Source organism: Larus michahellis, chromosome 2 (genome assembly GCF_964199755.1).
Source record: "Larus michahellis chromosome 2, bLarMic1.1, whole genome shotgun sequence".
Classification (NCBI taxonomy): domain Eukaryota; kingdom Metazoa; phylum Chordata; class Aves; order Charadriiformes; family Laridae; genus Larus; species Larus michahellis.
In genome coordinates, this window is record NC_133897.1 from 18,561,478 (window position 1) to 18,575,888 (window position 14,411).

General features: G+C 42.7%; 1 protein-coding gene across 4 annotated transcripts in view; it reads left to right on the plus strand.

The window, feature by feature from the left end:
• Nucleotides 1–14,411, plus strand: part of MKX (mohawk homeobox) — a 48,986-nt gene that overhangs the window by 9,646 nt on the left and 24,929 nt on the right. For all 4 annotated transcript variants that reach the window (XM_074574399.1, XM_074574397.1, XM_074574398.1 and 1 more), the window contains exons 4-5: nucleotides 1,301–1,454; nucleotides 2,686–3,021. In XM_074574399.1, the coding sequence (XP_074430500.1) occupies nucleotides 1,301–1,454; nucleotides 2,686–3,021 (490 nt within the window). The remainder of the gene's footprint in view (nucleotides 1–1,300; nucleotides 1,455–2,685; nucleotides 3,022–14,411) is intronic.

Sequence of the window (14,411 nt, forward strand, 5' to 3'; positions counted from 1 at the left end):
ATAAAACATGTGTTAAACTCCTTTGCAGGTTAACATAAATTAAATGATATGATCATTCCCAGATCAGAATATGACTGCAGTAATCTCGGCTTCCTCTGTGTGCACTTTCACAGCACAAAGATGTGAGCAGGGCTATAGACTCTCCTGACATTCTTTACATTCTCCTTTGCAAGTAAAGCTACTCTGCCTCCTTCTTGCAGAGGTCGTGTCAAAATACACTCATTCCTGCAAGGAGTAAACAGCATTTTTAAGACCCGATTTATCATTAAATAAATATTGTTAGAGTGTAGGTAGCTTGCCTCTGCTCTTGCTCGTAGTAAGGTTATGGTCAGGTCACTCTGTCAGTATCAGTATTTCCTATTTTCTGTATTTTTAATGTGCAGTAGAATCAAGGCCAGCATTTTCTCAGGTATGCTTTCATGCAAAGACGCTGCAAGTACGTGCATCCCATTTGATGATTTAGTTAGAACTGCTGGCACAGAAGACTACACCATGCCCTTTTGCTCCTTTTGGACCTAAAGCAGTGGTCAAATCCTTGTGTTTGAGCCTGACTTTGTGGTGACCCTGTATGGTAGAGGGATACTACTGTGTATCTATTTTGCAATGTCATACTCTAGAAAACGCTCTGCAGCTGAGAAGGAGGACAAGGCAGTCTCTTGCTTAGCAGTCGCTGTGTGAGGAATCTGCATCCTCACGGCTTTTTAGGGTTTCCATGATAGAAAGGGTTCATAAAAGCTCCGCTCTGTAGAGCAGATAGTTGATTTCCGCAGTGACTCAAAGCAGGTTATATTCTGTGTAAGACTTTTTTGGTACCCACTTGCTGTCAGGGTACTGATGAGGCACGAGGGAAAACTTGGGCTTTTATATAACCAAATCCAGAATGGGTTTTTCTGTTCAACAGCCTTATTGTAGCCTACATAAATGTCAAAGGCAAATTACTGAACATTAGCTATTCTTTTTAATTTAGGATGTTAGTAACATATCAAAGGTTTGTATTGAAAGTTCAGGGCATTATCTCTAAAAAAAAAAAAAAGAAAGATGAATATCAAATGAGTATTTTGGGACACCTTCATTAAAACCTTGTTAATAATGAGGGTTTACTAACACTTGGGAAGGGTGGAAAGCCTGAACCCACCTTCTCGTCTGAGGTTCCTGCTCTGCTCGGTGATAGTTTCATTGTCTCCTGTTTGTGTTTCCCTTATTTGCCATTTTCTTAGGCATACATAAAGCTTATGAAAACTCTATGGGTTGTTTATTTGTGTTGTTTTCAAGAGAAACTAAAACATTCATTTGTATACAGGTATCGAACTGGTTTGCCAATGCAAGACGTCGCCTGAAGAATACTGTCAGGCAACCAGATCTTAGCTGGGCTTTACGAATAAAACTGTACAACAAATATGTTCAAGGAAATGCTGAACGACTCAGCGTGAGCAGCGATGACTCATGCTCTGAAGGTTTGTTGACGTTCTTTTGATCAATTTTAAACCGATTGAAAAAGGTTTAGAAAGTTATTGGATCCCCTAAGTTAGCTCTGATTTCTCACAAACTGCCCTCAGTGGATCCGCCTTTACTTTTTGTGAATTAGGTGCCATTTTTGGCTCCCGACTACTCTGCAGCCTTGCAAAGTGGGATTGTGTAGGTTAATCGGGGTGACAGTCTGCTCGCATGTTATGTGCCTGTTTCATATGGCATCATTATTAGAAAGTTAATTGTCCGTTCATTAGATTCTACAAGCCTGTTGCTTTAATCTGCATTAAAGGAAAAAAATTGATTGCATTTGTTGGTTTAAGGAAATGAAAAATCTCTTGACTTTCATTGATGGAGGGGCTATCGCAATATCATATCGTTAACAAGAGAATCTGATTAACGAGAGAATCCGATTATATTCAGTGGGGCTTATTATATGGTAAACTGACTATTACTGTATTTATTTTATGTATTTTACCAGCAAACATTTTCCTTAAAAGGTGCACTGAAATTCTCTTTCTTATCCAAATGAAAAAAGGTAGGATTTTTAAAAATAGCACCCTATAGTTTTTAATAGAACATTTGTATTAATTATGTCTGTGGGTGCTTTTTTCACTCAGTTGTGACATGGAGATACACTGACAGGAACAAAGGCTGCAGAACATTGTCAGACATGTGTAGGTGAATTTTTAGAAGAATATGTTTCAATTTGTAATCAGTTTCCATTCTCTTTGTTCCAATTTCAGTTTGTACTCACATTTCTTTGGTTTGTACTTCCCTTTAAAAGATTGGTTGCAGGACAATGAAAAGAGTACAGCTTAAGCAAATACACTTAAATATGACATAGTACTCAGAAGAAGCAAATTTCAAGTTATGATAGCAAGAACTCAGCTTATTCACCCAGATTTTAAAGTGTTTTTCATTGACTTAGGGCACTTCTCAGTTTTTTTCTACCTGTCTTGTGTTGCTCATGAACAAATCAGACCCAGACACTGTTTTCTACAGTTAATTAACTTGGAATAGCTGGAACATCTGAGAACGCTGGGAACTACTGTGAGCAATGTGTGAACAGAAGAAAATGAAAATAATTTTCTAATGCTGAAGTCTAAAAGTCTTTTGTCTAGTTTTAGTTACAGCAATTTAAAACATGTAGAGAAAGCCTCTTGTTAAATATTAGGTATTTGATGCATTACTGTGTCTTTCCTCCTTTGTTTTCAGATGGAGAAAATCCTCCAAGAAACCATATGAATGAAGGGGGATATAACAAACCAGTTCATCACACTGTGATTAAAACTGAAAATTCAGTAATAAAAACAGGAGTGAGACCAGAAACAAGTGCCAGTGAGGATTACGTGTCACCCCCCAAATACAAAAGCAGCTTATTGAATCGTTACCTAAATGACTCATTGAGACATGTCATGGCTACTAATGCGGCTATGATGGAAAAAACAAGGCAAAGGAATCACTCTGGTTCATTTAGTTCCAATGAATTTGAGGAGGAATTGGTGTCTCCGTCATCATCAGAGACAGAAGGCAATTTTGTCTACCGGACAGGTAAGGGATTCTTTCTGCATCATTTCTATCTAACACAGCTGGCTTTGGTGGATGGTGTCACCTGGAATGAGTGTCACCTGATGGTGCCTTTTATGAGACTGGGTAACTCCTGTCCATCCTCTCAGATGAGGGTGGATGACTCCTGTCCGTCCTCTCATATGAGAGCGGGTCGCTCCTGTCCATCCCTTCATTCACTGGAGAAGTTCTATCAACAGTATTGAATTTAAATGCTGTTATTGACAACTAATGAAGCTGCTTTGCTTTTTGAACGGAGCTATGGGTCTGATTCTTGAAATGCCACTTATAGGCCAGTTTTGTCAGCACTAAGACAAGCCTAAAGAAGGATAACATTCTTGGGCATTCTGTTGCAATAAGGGAGGACTAAAGGGCTGAAGTATTCCATGGCTCCATCTAGAAGAAAGAGGAGGGCTTTGAAATTTCAAGGTGGCTGTTTGTGGCACTTACCTGAGCTATATGCCCCCCAATGGAGTGCACATGAACATCTTCCCCTGTTGTACAGCATTTGTTCTGTCTTCATAGAGCCTTCTCCGGTGCGTGGCCCTTTGGTGCTCATGCATCTCTTAGGAATAAGTGGATTAGTTTAGAGCAATTTCTGCATCACTCTCCAGGCGCAGCGCACTGAACTAAGGGGCCACAGACTCGGCCATTAAATATCTTGGCTTAATGTTTGGTTTTTTTTGAAGGATTACATATAGTGTATTATTTTAATGTTATCAATAAAAATACAAAAGCATGATTTATATCATCCGCTGTGTTACCAGCCAGAAGGTGGCACGTGGGACTGCCTGGTTCGTGCCAGTAAATTGTTGTAAATCAGGGCAAGATCAGAACCTGCTCAGGTCCCTGTGGGGCAGGGATTGCTGGAAGGCTCCTCTGGTGAAGCTTGTTCTGTATTTCTTTGGGGATGTAAGGCAAAGGTCGTTGCTGTGCCCTCATCTTCGAAAAAAATGAAGTCTTGCATCCCAATCTCTGGAGGTCTCCCCCAGCGTCTCAGGTTTTCCACCCATCGCAGTGGCACTTCATGTTGTCCCAGTGCCTTTCTCATGGGTTATTCTGCCAGGGTCCGCCCTGCGGGCAGCATTGCTTTTTGGGATGGATGAAAATTGATGAAAAGTACTGGAGGACTTTGCACTAAAAGTAATACAGATTTAGATGTTGTACTTGGTTCCCCTTGGCTTTCCCGGCAGGCAGGTTTGGGTGCCCCTCGTCTTTGCATCCTCTCACGTTTGCAGCCTTCGCTCTTGCTTTCCTGGCCCGTTTCGTGTGATGGGGCCACAAGGGTTTCAGGAGGCTGTATGTTCTAGTGGGGGTAGGAGGACCTTGGTGCATGCAGGTTGTCAGGGGATGACCAAGGTGGGAGTGGGGACCCCGTAGATAAATGGGATCTCATGGGGAGCAAGAATAGCGCGTGCACAATGAGTAAGTTTCAAAATTAACTCTCTCTGTTCATTTAGCTGCCTTTTTCTTCAACATACCAAATGCATTTGGTCCGCATTATGGGCGTATCGTCTGCCAAGTTTTATTTTTAAGTGAAAAGTTACTCAAGAACAGATGCATCAGCTCAGATATGTAAACTTCTGCTTTTCTGTACTTTTATACCATAACTTAAAAATGGACACAATGACTTTTTAAAAATTGTAATAAATTTGCTACTGGATTAAGCTCTTCTTGCCAGATTTAAAGTTGCACTGAAAAATATGGTCTTTAATGAGAAGGCTGAGACAGGCATGCTGTAACTGTGTGAGTTCACAAGCTGGGCTGGAATGACTAAAACCCAGTATATTTGTCCTTAAAGTTCATAATTGACATTCCTGGAACTCGTCTTGACATCGTAGTTAAGTCAGTTCTTAAGTATCTTTGTTAACATTTTGAAGTGCTATGGCCTTTGCTGAGACCAGCAGCTCTCAGGGTATAGTTTTATTCTCTTTACGTTTCCAAAGCAGACAAGCAGTAGCCTGCTGATAGAAAGAAAAACATCATCTCCACACAACATATTATTTGGCATATCCTTCTTATATATGCATGCAGGTTCAGGAAAAAACAGGTAAAAATAGACTTTTTTCAGCTACAATATTACAGTCCCATTAATGATTTTCTGATGATGTTATAACATGCAGAAATTGAGCCCTTCATTAACAAAGCAGATATTTTTAAGTTATCATCCATTCATGAAATCTATTTACAAATACATGAAATTATCCAAATTATTTTTAGATAGGAAGAGATAAATAAGAATGTTTATTTTTTTATGTCTTTTCTCTGTAATTTAAATACCTGCGATGTCAGTTCTCAGTGCAGTCATGTAGCAAACCTGTATCTCTGTTCTCAAAAATAGCTGCAATCCATTTTGGTTAAGCAAAATACCAGGGTATGTCTGACTGCACCACTCATACCTTCCTGAAAGCAGCAAGTGTATTTTTAAGTGAGATATCACCACTTACAGAGTGCCCTGCTGCAATTTTTTTGTTATGTGAAACAGCTAATTTTTAACACAAAAGGGTTGAAGCAGAATTGTGAAGTCCCTACTAGATGTTTTAGTTCTTATGTAGACATTTTGAGTAGTATTTCAAAAAGCACAGAGTGAGAAACTGGTGGACATTTTAGTTTTGAGAAACATTTGGCAAGGTTGCTGTGCTCCTAAGAGCAGGCAGTCGTTGGTGTTGAAGCAAAATTCTTTATGGTGCTTCCCTGGAAAAGCAACTTTTTGTGAGTAGAAAGCTTACTCACTGCATCTGGTTCGTGTTCTGGGCCAGTTCCTGATTTCAGGTACATCCGTGTGTCACAAGCAACTCCTCTTGCAGGGTGCCCAGGTCACTGTGGCCACGTGCGTCTCAACAGCCTGTGCCGAATTAACGGGGCAGGAACGCAGCGCCCAGTGACAAAAACAAGAAATTGCAGTTTAAAGTTTATAAGGAAAACGGGTTGTACAGTTTCCCATTTCGGTCATTAACATGCTTATAAACACGGGACCATATGCTGCTCTAGCTTCAGGCAACTGGGAAATCCCGTGTAAAGATCGAGGACAGGCTGTACAACCGACTGGCGGCTGTGCTTTGTCCCCCTGCACGAGTACTGCGAGCTCCTGGGGAGCAGCTTTAGTGCTGGGGTGGCAGCAGCAGACCCCGGTCCCGGGTCCCTCGTGGGTACGGTGCCCGCGCTGCTCCGTCCTGCTCCGGGAGCCGGGGAGCTGCTGCGTGAGGCAGGACAGACGGACGGACGGCACGGGAAGGACGGAGCAGCCGGGAGAGCGTGCAACCCTACTCGGGTACGTCCCATGTGTGAGCGTTTCTGTCCTAAGACGATATGCTTATGTATATAACGGAACATAGGCGAATGTGTTCACTTAAGGCTGAAAATTTCAGTTCGGATGAATCCTAGTGCAGGTATAATACATAAATATATATAATTGGTCAAATATGTGTCTTAACCTTGGTCAAATATGTGTCTTAACCTGACCACGGAAAGGCTTGGTTCAGTGTTTTTGTTTAGTTAAAAGTCCATGTTGGAGAACAAGTTTTCATTAACTCCTTGGCATGCTGTCATTCACAGCAGGTTCTCTGTGTGACAGCAATAACTAAAACCAGACTTGCCTATCTGTATTTGTTGTACAAACACACGCAGAAACAACAGTCCGACTGCAATGAGCACTCCAGAAATCTACAAGGAAAAGATCCAATAACGTTTACAGTGAAGCTGGAAGTAAATCTAAAGCGGCAACGTCAGTCTTTGGTTTACGGATCACTAAAAAGCTGACTTTTTCTGTAATCACGCTGCAGTGCTCTGTGAGTACCCCATCGTCGATCACCTGCGGGAACAAAATGTTCTGCGTCGTTATAGCGCAAGGAAATGAAAAATCCCAACTTTCTGGGATATCGCTGTCTGGTGAGCCGCATTTGGTGAGCGAAAGCAAAAGTTAAAATGAGAGAAAGAGGGATGAAATGGCAGAACAGGGAGTTTTCTAACTCCTCTGTAGGCAGATTTTCATTGATTTCACTTTATATGTTACTTAGCACAGTAGAAAAGCCAGAACAAATAAAAATAGTGAGGAAACTAAAGACTTGCAGGCCTGGAAAGGAGGGTGGCTTTTAAAGAAACCCTCCTGAATGACTGGCTGATTTTTGAAGATGTTTGATCTCTATTTTTAGACATTTATACTCAGGAGTGTGCTCTGTTTCTGATGTTTTCATTACTACTGCCTTTTTCTTTCCTCTCGCCTTCCTTTCTTTCTTTCATTTGGATCCTGCAAAGTTTGTGATTTATAAAGCACGATCCTGGGTCGTTTATTGCAGTACGCTGAGCACCTCTGATGAGACCCTCAGCACGCCGCGGGATCAGGCCCACATTCATATAGAGCACTTAAATGTAAGGGTATAGCCATGCCCAGAAGTGCTATAGTGAGACACACGCGAGCTGCAGAACGGTGCTGTGATTTTGTGTGGTCCTTGCCAACTTTTCCTCACAATTCAACATTTTTAGAAATTAACATGTAATTTAAAAATGAGCTATAAAATTTAAAAGCATAATATGAACACAATGGAACCTGTTTTCAGAAACAGCTCGAGGGACCCGCAAAAACCGCTAGTACCAGCGACTTTTGCAAGTTTGATCTAAACGGTGCTGGAGACCTTGGGGATACTTTAAAATAAATGGTAACCTGGGAGAGCTGAAGGAGGTCCTTGTTGCAGATTCTAATGTCATCCAGAAGTGAAATGGAAAAGGGGGAATGTCAAGTACAGTATTAAATGCACACAGCAGCATAACTGCAATTGAAGGTTACACAGTTAAGATCATATTTCTGCAGGAATTTTATTATTACATGACCTGATTCGACAACACTGAAATAGCATGGAATTGAGAATTGAGGAGAGGATTGCGTTTAATTTGCTGTTCTGTTTTTTTTTTCTAAAGAAAGATTAAAAGGAAACGGCTTTACTGCAGGGACAGCGTCAGGTTTAATATACCAGATGTGATAGCCCAAACTTGAGAATTTTAAAGATCCTGCCCGCTCCCTGCTACTTAAGTTGGTTATTCACTTTTTGCATTTCTTTGCATTTAAACAGCAAAAATCAAATAAGCTGGTTTTTAATTCCCTTTAGTTTCTCAGTATTTGATCTGTGCAGAGAACGGGTCAGGATTATTTCCACGTGAAAACAGTGCTTCATCAAAACTGATTCCTTTTTTTGTGGAAAGGGAGCAGTCTCAACCTCTCTGAGGTGGGGGAACGGAGGAGGAGAGCGCTGGGTGGGCTGGGAGCATCGACGGGGCTGGGGGCAGAGCACCCTCTCAAAATCCTGGGCACCCAGGGGCTGGCAGTGGACAGGGGAGAGCTTTGCCTGGAGCCAGCCCCACCGGGAGGGAAGCGGCGTTCCTGGCAGTTTTAGCCTTTCTGAGCCATTTCTCTCCGCTCCCTGCTTTTAATGGTCAGTTTTGTGGGAAAAGAGAGTGCTTGTTTTCTCACAGGTGCTGGGTGCAAACACTGTGCATCCTTGTTTTATCTGTTTGTTTTCAGATGCAAATGGATGTGAATGTTTCGGGCGCTTTTTTTTTTGCCTTTTTTTTTAAACCAAAATAGTAAAGATTCTGGAGATTGGGCTATGTGCGAGTCAGATGTACTTGTTCATGGGTATAGCAGCATGTTCGTGGGTATAATTGCCACGGAGACCCCACGGAGCAGAGGAGGCGCGTGTGCACCTCTGCTGGTTTTGCTTCTGTTGATGTCATGGCAAATTTTCCACGTACTTCAGTAAAAACTAGCTTGAGCCAGTTGCTTGGCTGCAGAGGGTTTTATTCAAGTCAGCTTGCTTCAGGGCAGCACGTCTCGGGACTCCTGACAGCTTTATCATCGCAGAGAATGAGATGTTCTTGCATGAATGATTTGAAATGGAAAAGATGACAACATCTGACCAAAAAAATCGGAGAGACCAAAAAAAAATCAGGGGATCAGCCATGTTTCCATGGCCACAGGTTGCTGCTGCCCGTGCCGGTACAGCAGCCCGCCTCTGTTTCTCCGAGACCATTAAAATTTCCCCAATGCAAATATTTGCAGCAGCAGCCAAAAAAGCAGCAGACCCCTGCGCTTGCCCAAGACCTTTCTCAGACACAGCAGGAAAAATGTATGGTGCTGTCACTGATTGCTAACAACTATATATTTTAATACTCCTCTTCAGAGTTAGCCAATGCTCCAGGCCTCAGCAAGGGCTGTTCCCTGGCAAGCCTCGGGCCTCATTCATTTAGCGAAGGTGTGTGTTCAAAGAGAAAGAAATATTTATCCCCATTTTTCCCATTGTTCAAAATGTCTTCAGAATTATGCTTGGTCTTAAAAACCTGGGGCCAGCCCAAATGCGAATGTTTCAGGAAATTATGTGGATGGAAAAGCACATGGTCATAAATCAGACTGTTTTCCAGCTTTAGCTGTAGACTGCATGGCTAGTAATGAATATAATAGGGAAATTAGTAAGAAAATTAGCAGTTAATTTAAGGAGTATTTAAAGAGTGTGTGAAACTACAGCTTGGGAAAACTGATTTAGTGGAATGGATGTGATTCCTTCTCCCCTGCCACTGCCTGAGCAGGATTTTCCCCGCTAGCCAAATTTCTGTGCAGATCTCTTACTGCAGAAATGCTGGGCTTCCATGCTGCCTTGCAGCGCATCAGCTGGCCTGGCTTTTGCACCGATTCAGGGCATCCTCAGCCTTGCAAACACCATCATCCGGCTGCAGCCACTGCCGCCGTGAGCGGTCGTGTACCTTGCAAAGGGGAGCACGACTCAAACGAGAGAGACAGAGCGGGGTTCAGGGGGAGATAACGAGATGAGATAAAGGGGGAATGCACCAGCTGGAGTGGAGCAGCAGGAAGCCCTGGGCGCTGCAGCCAAGGACGGAGCGGTGCAGCATCGGTCAGGGGATGTAGGCCAATGAACATGAAAAATATGGCACGATTTTAAACAGAAAAGAGAAGAAGAGCGCTTGCAAAGACAGAAACACAGAGACGTGTGCTGTCACCCCATCAGGAGTGGCTTTGAAATCACGCACTTAACTTTATATATCAGTGTTTGGAAAGTGCTTTTGAGTGCAAAGCCATGGCTGGAGGCAGATCACCCCAGTGCTGGGCTGCGAGCAAGGCTTGCTCAGGCTCTGACGCCAAAATGTGCCTGTTCTGCTCCTCAAGGCTCACGTGGGTCTCCAGCTGGCTCTGCCCCTGCACCGAGACATCTGCCCGTAGCACCTGCATGGAGAAGAAAGAGAAATTACGGGGACAAAAACCTTCCTTTTTGCCCAGTGAATTACTTTTACATATGAAAAGTAATCTATCATCTCCTTCATGAGTAACCGCTGTCTTCAGTGGCACTTATTAGCACAGTAATCTCTGTGCAGTGCAGCAGTGTGCCCAGGAGGGGACGGGGCGCAGGTGGGACAGGGTGGTGGCAGGAAGGGGGACGAGGGCTGGGCTTTTCATATTCTGGGGCAGTAAATTTAAAGGAATGGCGAGCCCATAAAAGTTTCACTTCTTTCTGGAAAAACATCTGAATTGAAACTTCATACCTGGCGTGGGGTTCCTGCGTGTCCCAGCCTCCTTCCGCTGCTGGGGAGAAATAACGCGACTTTGGGTAACATCCTTGTAGCGTGGACCGTCCCCCGCGCAGTGTTACAGTGCTGCTGTTCATGTTGCTGTAGTTAAGGCTGTATCTGTGTTTCCATTAGAACCCTTTTAATCTGCAAATTTATGACCCAGCTGTAAAAATTCAGTCCAGACTGAAACTTGGCATGGGCAGCGTTCGTTCTCCCATCTGTGGAAGGGATTTAAGCAGGTACATCCCAGTAATAACCCTCTGAGTTAGGCTTGTAAATTTGGAGCATGATGACTGCTGAATAAAACTGAGAGCTTCTCAGTAGTCCTGGAGTTTCAAATATTTTACACCCGTGGTGAGACTAGTGGAAAGCAGTTTGTTTGCATTCAGTCATATAGCTGTAAATAAAGAAAATGTTTTGGGTTTTTCTGTGTTTGCTTACATGCACAAGCATATGCCTTTTCCTTACCATGGCAGTATTTTGATGTGGGTGGCAAACACACGAATCTCTGCAGGGTCTTACTCCAAAGCAGGGTTTGATCACTCCCAGGTGTAGCATAAGAAATTGTATTCACGCTGGTGCAAACAGTAGAATTTATCTATTGATTGTAATAGAAAAAAATTGGGAAATAAAAAGACCAGATTGTTTTCTTTTGAGTGGGATTTTTGATTGGATTCTTCTTAAAATATCTTCAAAACTGATTCAGCATTGAACTGCGAAATTAGCTTTATTCACCGTTACTTCCTCCCATTTTAATTTTCTAAAAAGCTACACACCGACCGTCCCTTACCAGATAGACTAGTGATCTTATCTGATCCAGCAAATCCTATTTCCCTTTGCAGGTTTGTGGTTTTTGAAAGTCATTCTGTAACTTAAAAAAACTCCTTTATGTGTTTAACTGAAATTTTTTAGGTCATTTGTCCATAATGTGAATACCAGAAACATAATGATGAAAGCAGTTTAGCGAGACCAGACTTCTGATCTTCCATGTGTATTCACAGAGAAGCTTTTGGGAGGGTTTTGGCACAATTTGAGAAGTGGATTGAAGGGATCTCTACGTGGGCTAATGTTGAGCTGCGGATGACTTTATACCCGTCCACTCGGAAAACTTCTTGACTGTATTCGGAAAATGCAGGGAACCTATGGGTATTGTTTGTGAATGAGAGTTTTGCCATCCTGATGGAGGAAGGGGAGCGCTCATAAAAACACCGGATCCAGAAAAACGTCCCTCATCTTCATCTGTAGAGTTAAATTTATAATTATCCAAAACCAGAAAAGCAGAGTTGGATTCAGTTTTATTTAATCCACTTCACCACAAACTTAAAAATTTGGGTATGAGATACAAGGGGTAGACGTGGAAATTATCAGTGATCACTAAAGACCATTTGAGGTCTTTTATGCCGTATGGCATTAAATTGGCATCAGATAGCCACTTCAGATCTATTAAAGGAGAAATATGTCCTAACAGTCAAAGCACGCAGAAGGCTTGTATAATATAAGTGAGTTTTATGTGAGCTACAAAAAAAAAGGAGCAGGAGTTTAAAGCAGGAAAGTAAGTTGGAGAAGTAAACTGCATTGTAGAAAATCTGGAAAAAGTAAAAACAATTCAAACAGAAAGAGATCAGATAAACAGCTAGAGCTGGAACAGCTGAAAAGAAACACACAAAAATAGGTAAAGCAAAATTCCAATGAGCCATGAAATGTGTTTTCCTTAATTTTTCACAGTGGCCTTGAAACCTGATGTTGGAGACTCTATCTCAGTTCTTTCACTGATGGCCAGAAGTTGAGGTTAGGATGACCAGATCGTTTGGTATGGCACTGACATTTCAAGTTAACAGGGATTGCCAAGACTCTCAGTTATGACACTAAAATATACCGCTATTTCTAGGGCCAATTTTCAGTCCCTCCCTCATGCCTCCACATTGATTTAGGCAACAGATGCGTGAAAAGCAAAGCAACATTCAAAATAATCCCTTAGCTGAAGCTGGGGGAAGGCTGGCTAGTGGTCTGTAGCCAAAATTCCTTAAATGTTACAATGTTTTACATTTCTAAATGTAAAAACTTTCTTTCCAATGTGAGGTACCAGCCAAATGTCTTAGTTACGGTATCTCAGAGTAAAAACTGGCATGTGGCCTTGTGGTCATTTGTGGGTATTGACAGATTTACACCATCGAAGATCAAGTTAAATGTTGTCGGTTTCTCCATCTCCCCTTTACTTCGTCAGGCTTTTTTTTTTTTTTTTTTTTTCTCTCAGTTACTATTTGTCAACTTAAATCCAGTTTGCTGGAAAAATGAAGGCACTTCACGACCTGGCTCTTCAGGAGCGAATTGCCTCAAATTCTTTCTGCTAGCCAAGGTATTTTGTAATGCATTGCAAAACAGCAGCAGGATTGCTCTGCTTGCACTAGATGTACTTTGTGGGCTAGACACTGTGGGCAGTTTTAATGAGATCTTAGTGTGCTGGAGAATTTGTCTCGCCCGTTGACTTCACGGAGACTTTCATCCCAGGTCCCTGCTCTACTAATTGCTATTCCCACCCCAAGGAGTGGATTCTGGCTTTGCCCCGTTATGGGCTAAGCCGTGGGGAGCCTGGACCAGCGGAGCTGGTATGCAAATTCCACGGTCTGCTCCTGGCTGTTTGTGACAGCTTTGCCCAGGAGGGGTGGTGGGTTGCCCGTTCCACAGACACGCTAAAATTCATGGTCCTGCCTTTCTCCCTCTCGTGTTGTTTCGCTGGTGTTGCTGTTGGTTACTGCATTGCTAATTCATTTCCCCTGGATCCTCTTCAAATAGGGGCTTCCTCCAGAAGGCAACGGCCTCTGTTCCTTTATCAGGGAAAGCGCTGGGTGGCTGTAGCACTGTTTGCGCCAGCAGCGAAAGCAGTAAGAGCCCAGTATAACCTGTGAGACTAATGGCAGCTGGGGCAAGCTAATGGTGCTGGGCAAAGCTGGGGCCCTTCCCTCTCCGCAATATCCCTAATTATTGAATCTCAGTAGTACTGGATGTTGAGAGACACTTTTTGGGGAGAACCCAAAAAAGCTGTCCTGCTCCAGCCAGCTCCAGAGACTGTAGTGGTGTTTGTAAACCATACAGTCTTTCATACACACACACATATATTTCCTCAGTGCTCGATTACGATGATATCTGTGGAATTCAGGCCTGCTGCTTTTTGCTGTACTTGCTCCTCCAGCTGAGAGCAGTGCAGTAGTTCACCGTGGCAGTGAACTTTGCAAAGACAGAGGAAAAGAGGCTCCTGACTGTGTATTCCACAGATGATGAGATCTCTCCCTTTCAAATCCTGTACCGCACTGAGGTGCTTACTCCAGCTTGCCCCGCAAAGCCCAAAATCCATATTCATGAAGGTCAGCAGAGAAGACGGAGCTGACCTGCAGGTATTAATCCCTGTGATCCTTTGTTTTATGGAAAGGCTTTTTTTTTGCTGGCTAAACCGAAGTAAAGAAATGCTTGTTTAAACATTCTAAATTAATAAAAATGGCAGGCGTCTTTGTAAGCCTGTTTAACTTTTGGTACTGTCTCGCAGTATTTCTGCTGCTGTTTGCATTCCTTGTCTAATGAGGCTGTGAGTGATAATAATTTCTCCTGGCTACAAGTGCACATAAGCATTAATTTGTGTTTGTTACATTTGCTGTGGATCTATATAGAGAAGACATCATTAATATTTCTTATTCCTCTCTACCTCATTCAAGTCCCAGGTTCATACCGCTGGTTCTCTGTCTTCTTATTTCAAAGGGGCCTAATAATTACATCTGATGTCCGTCTCAAAGTGCCTTTAGCTTCACCTG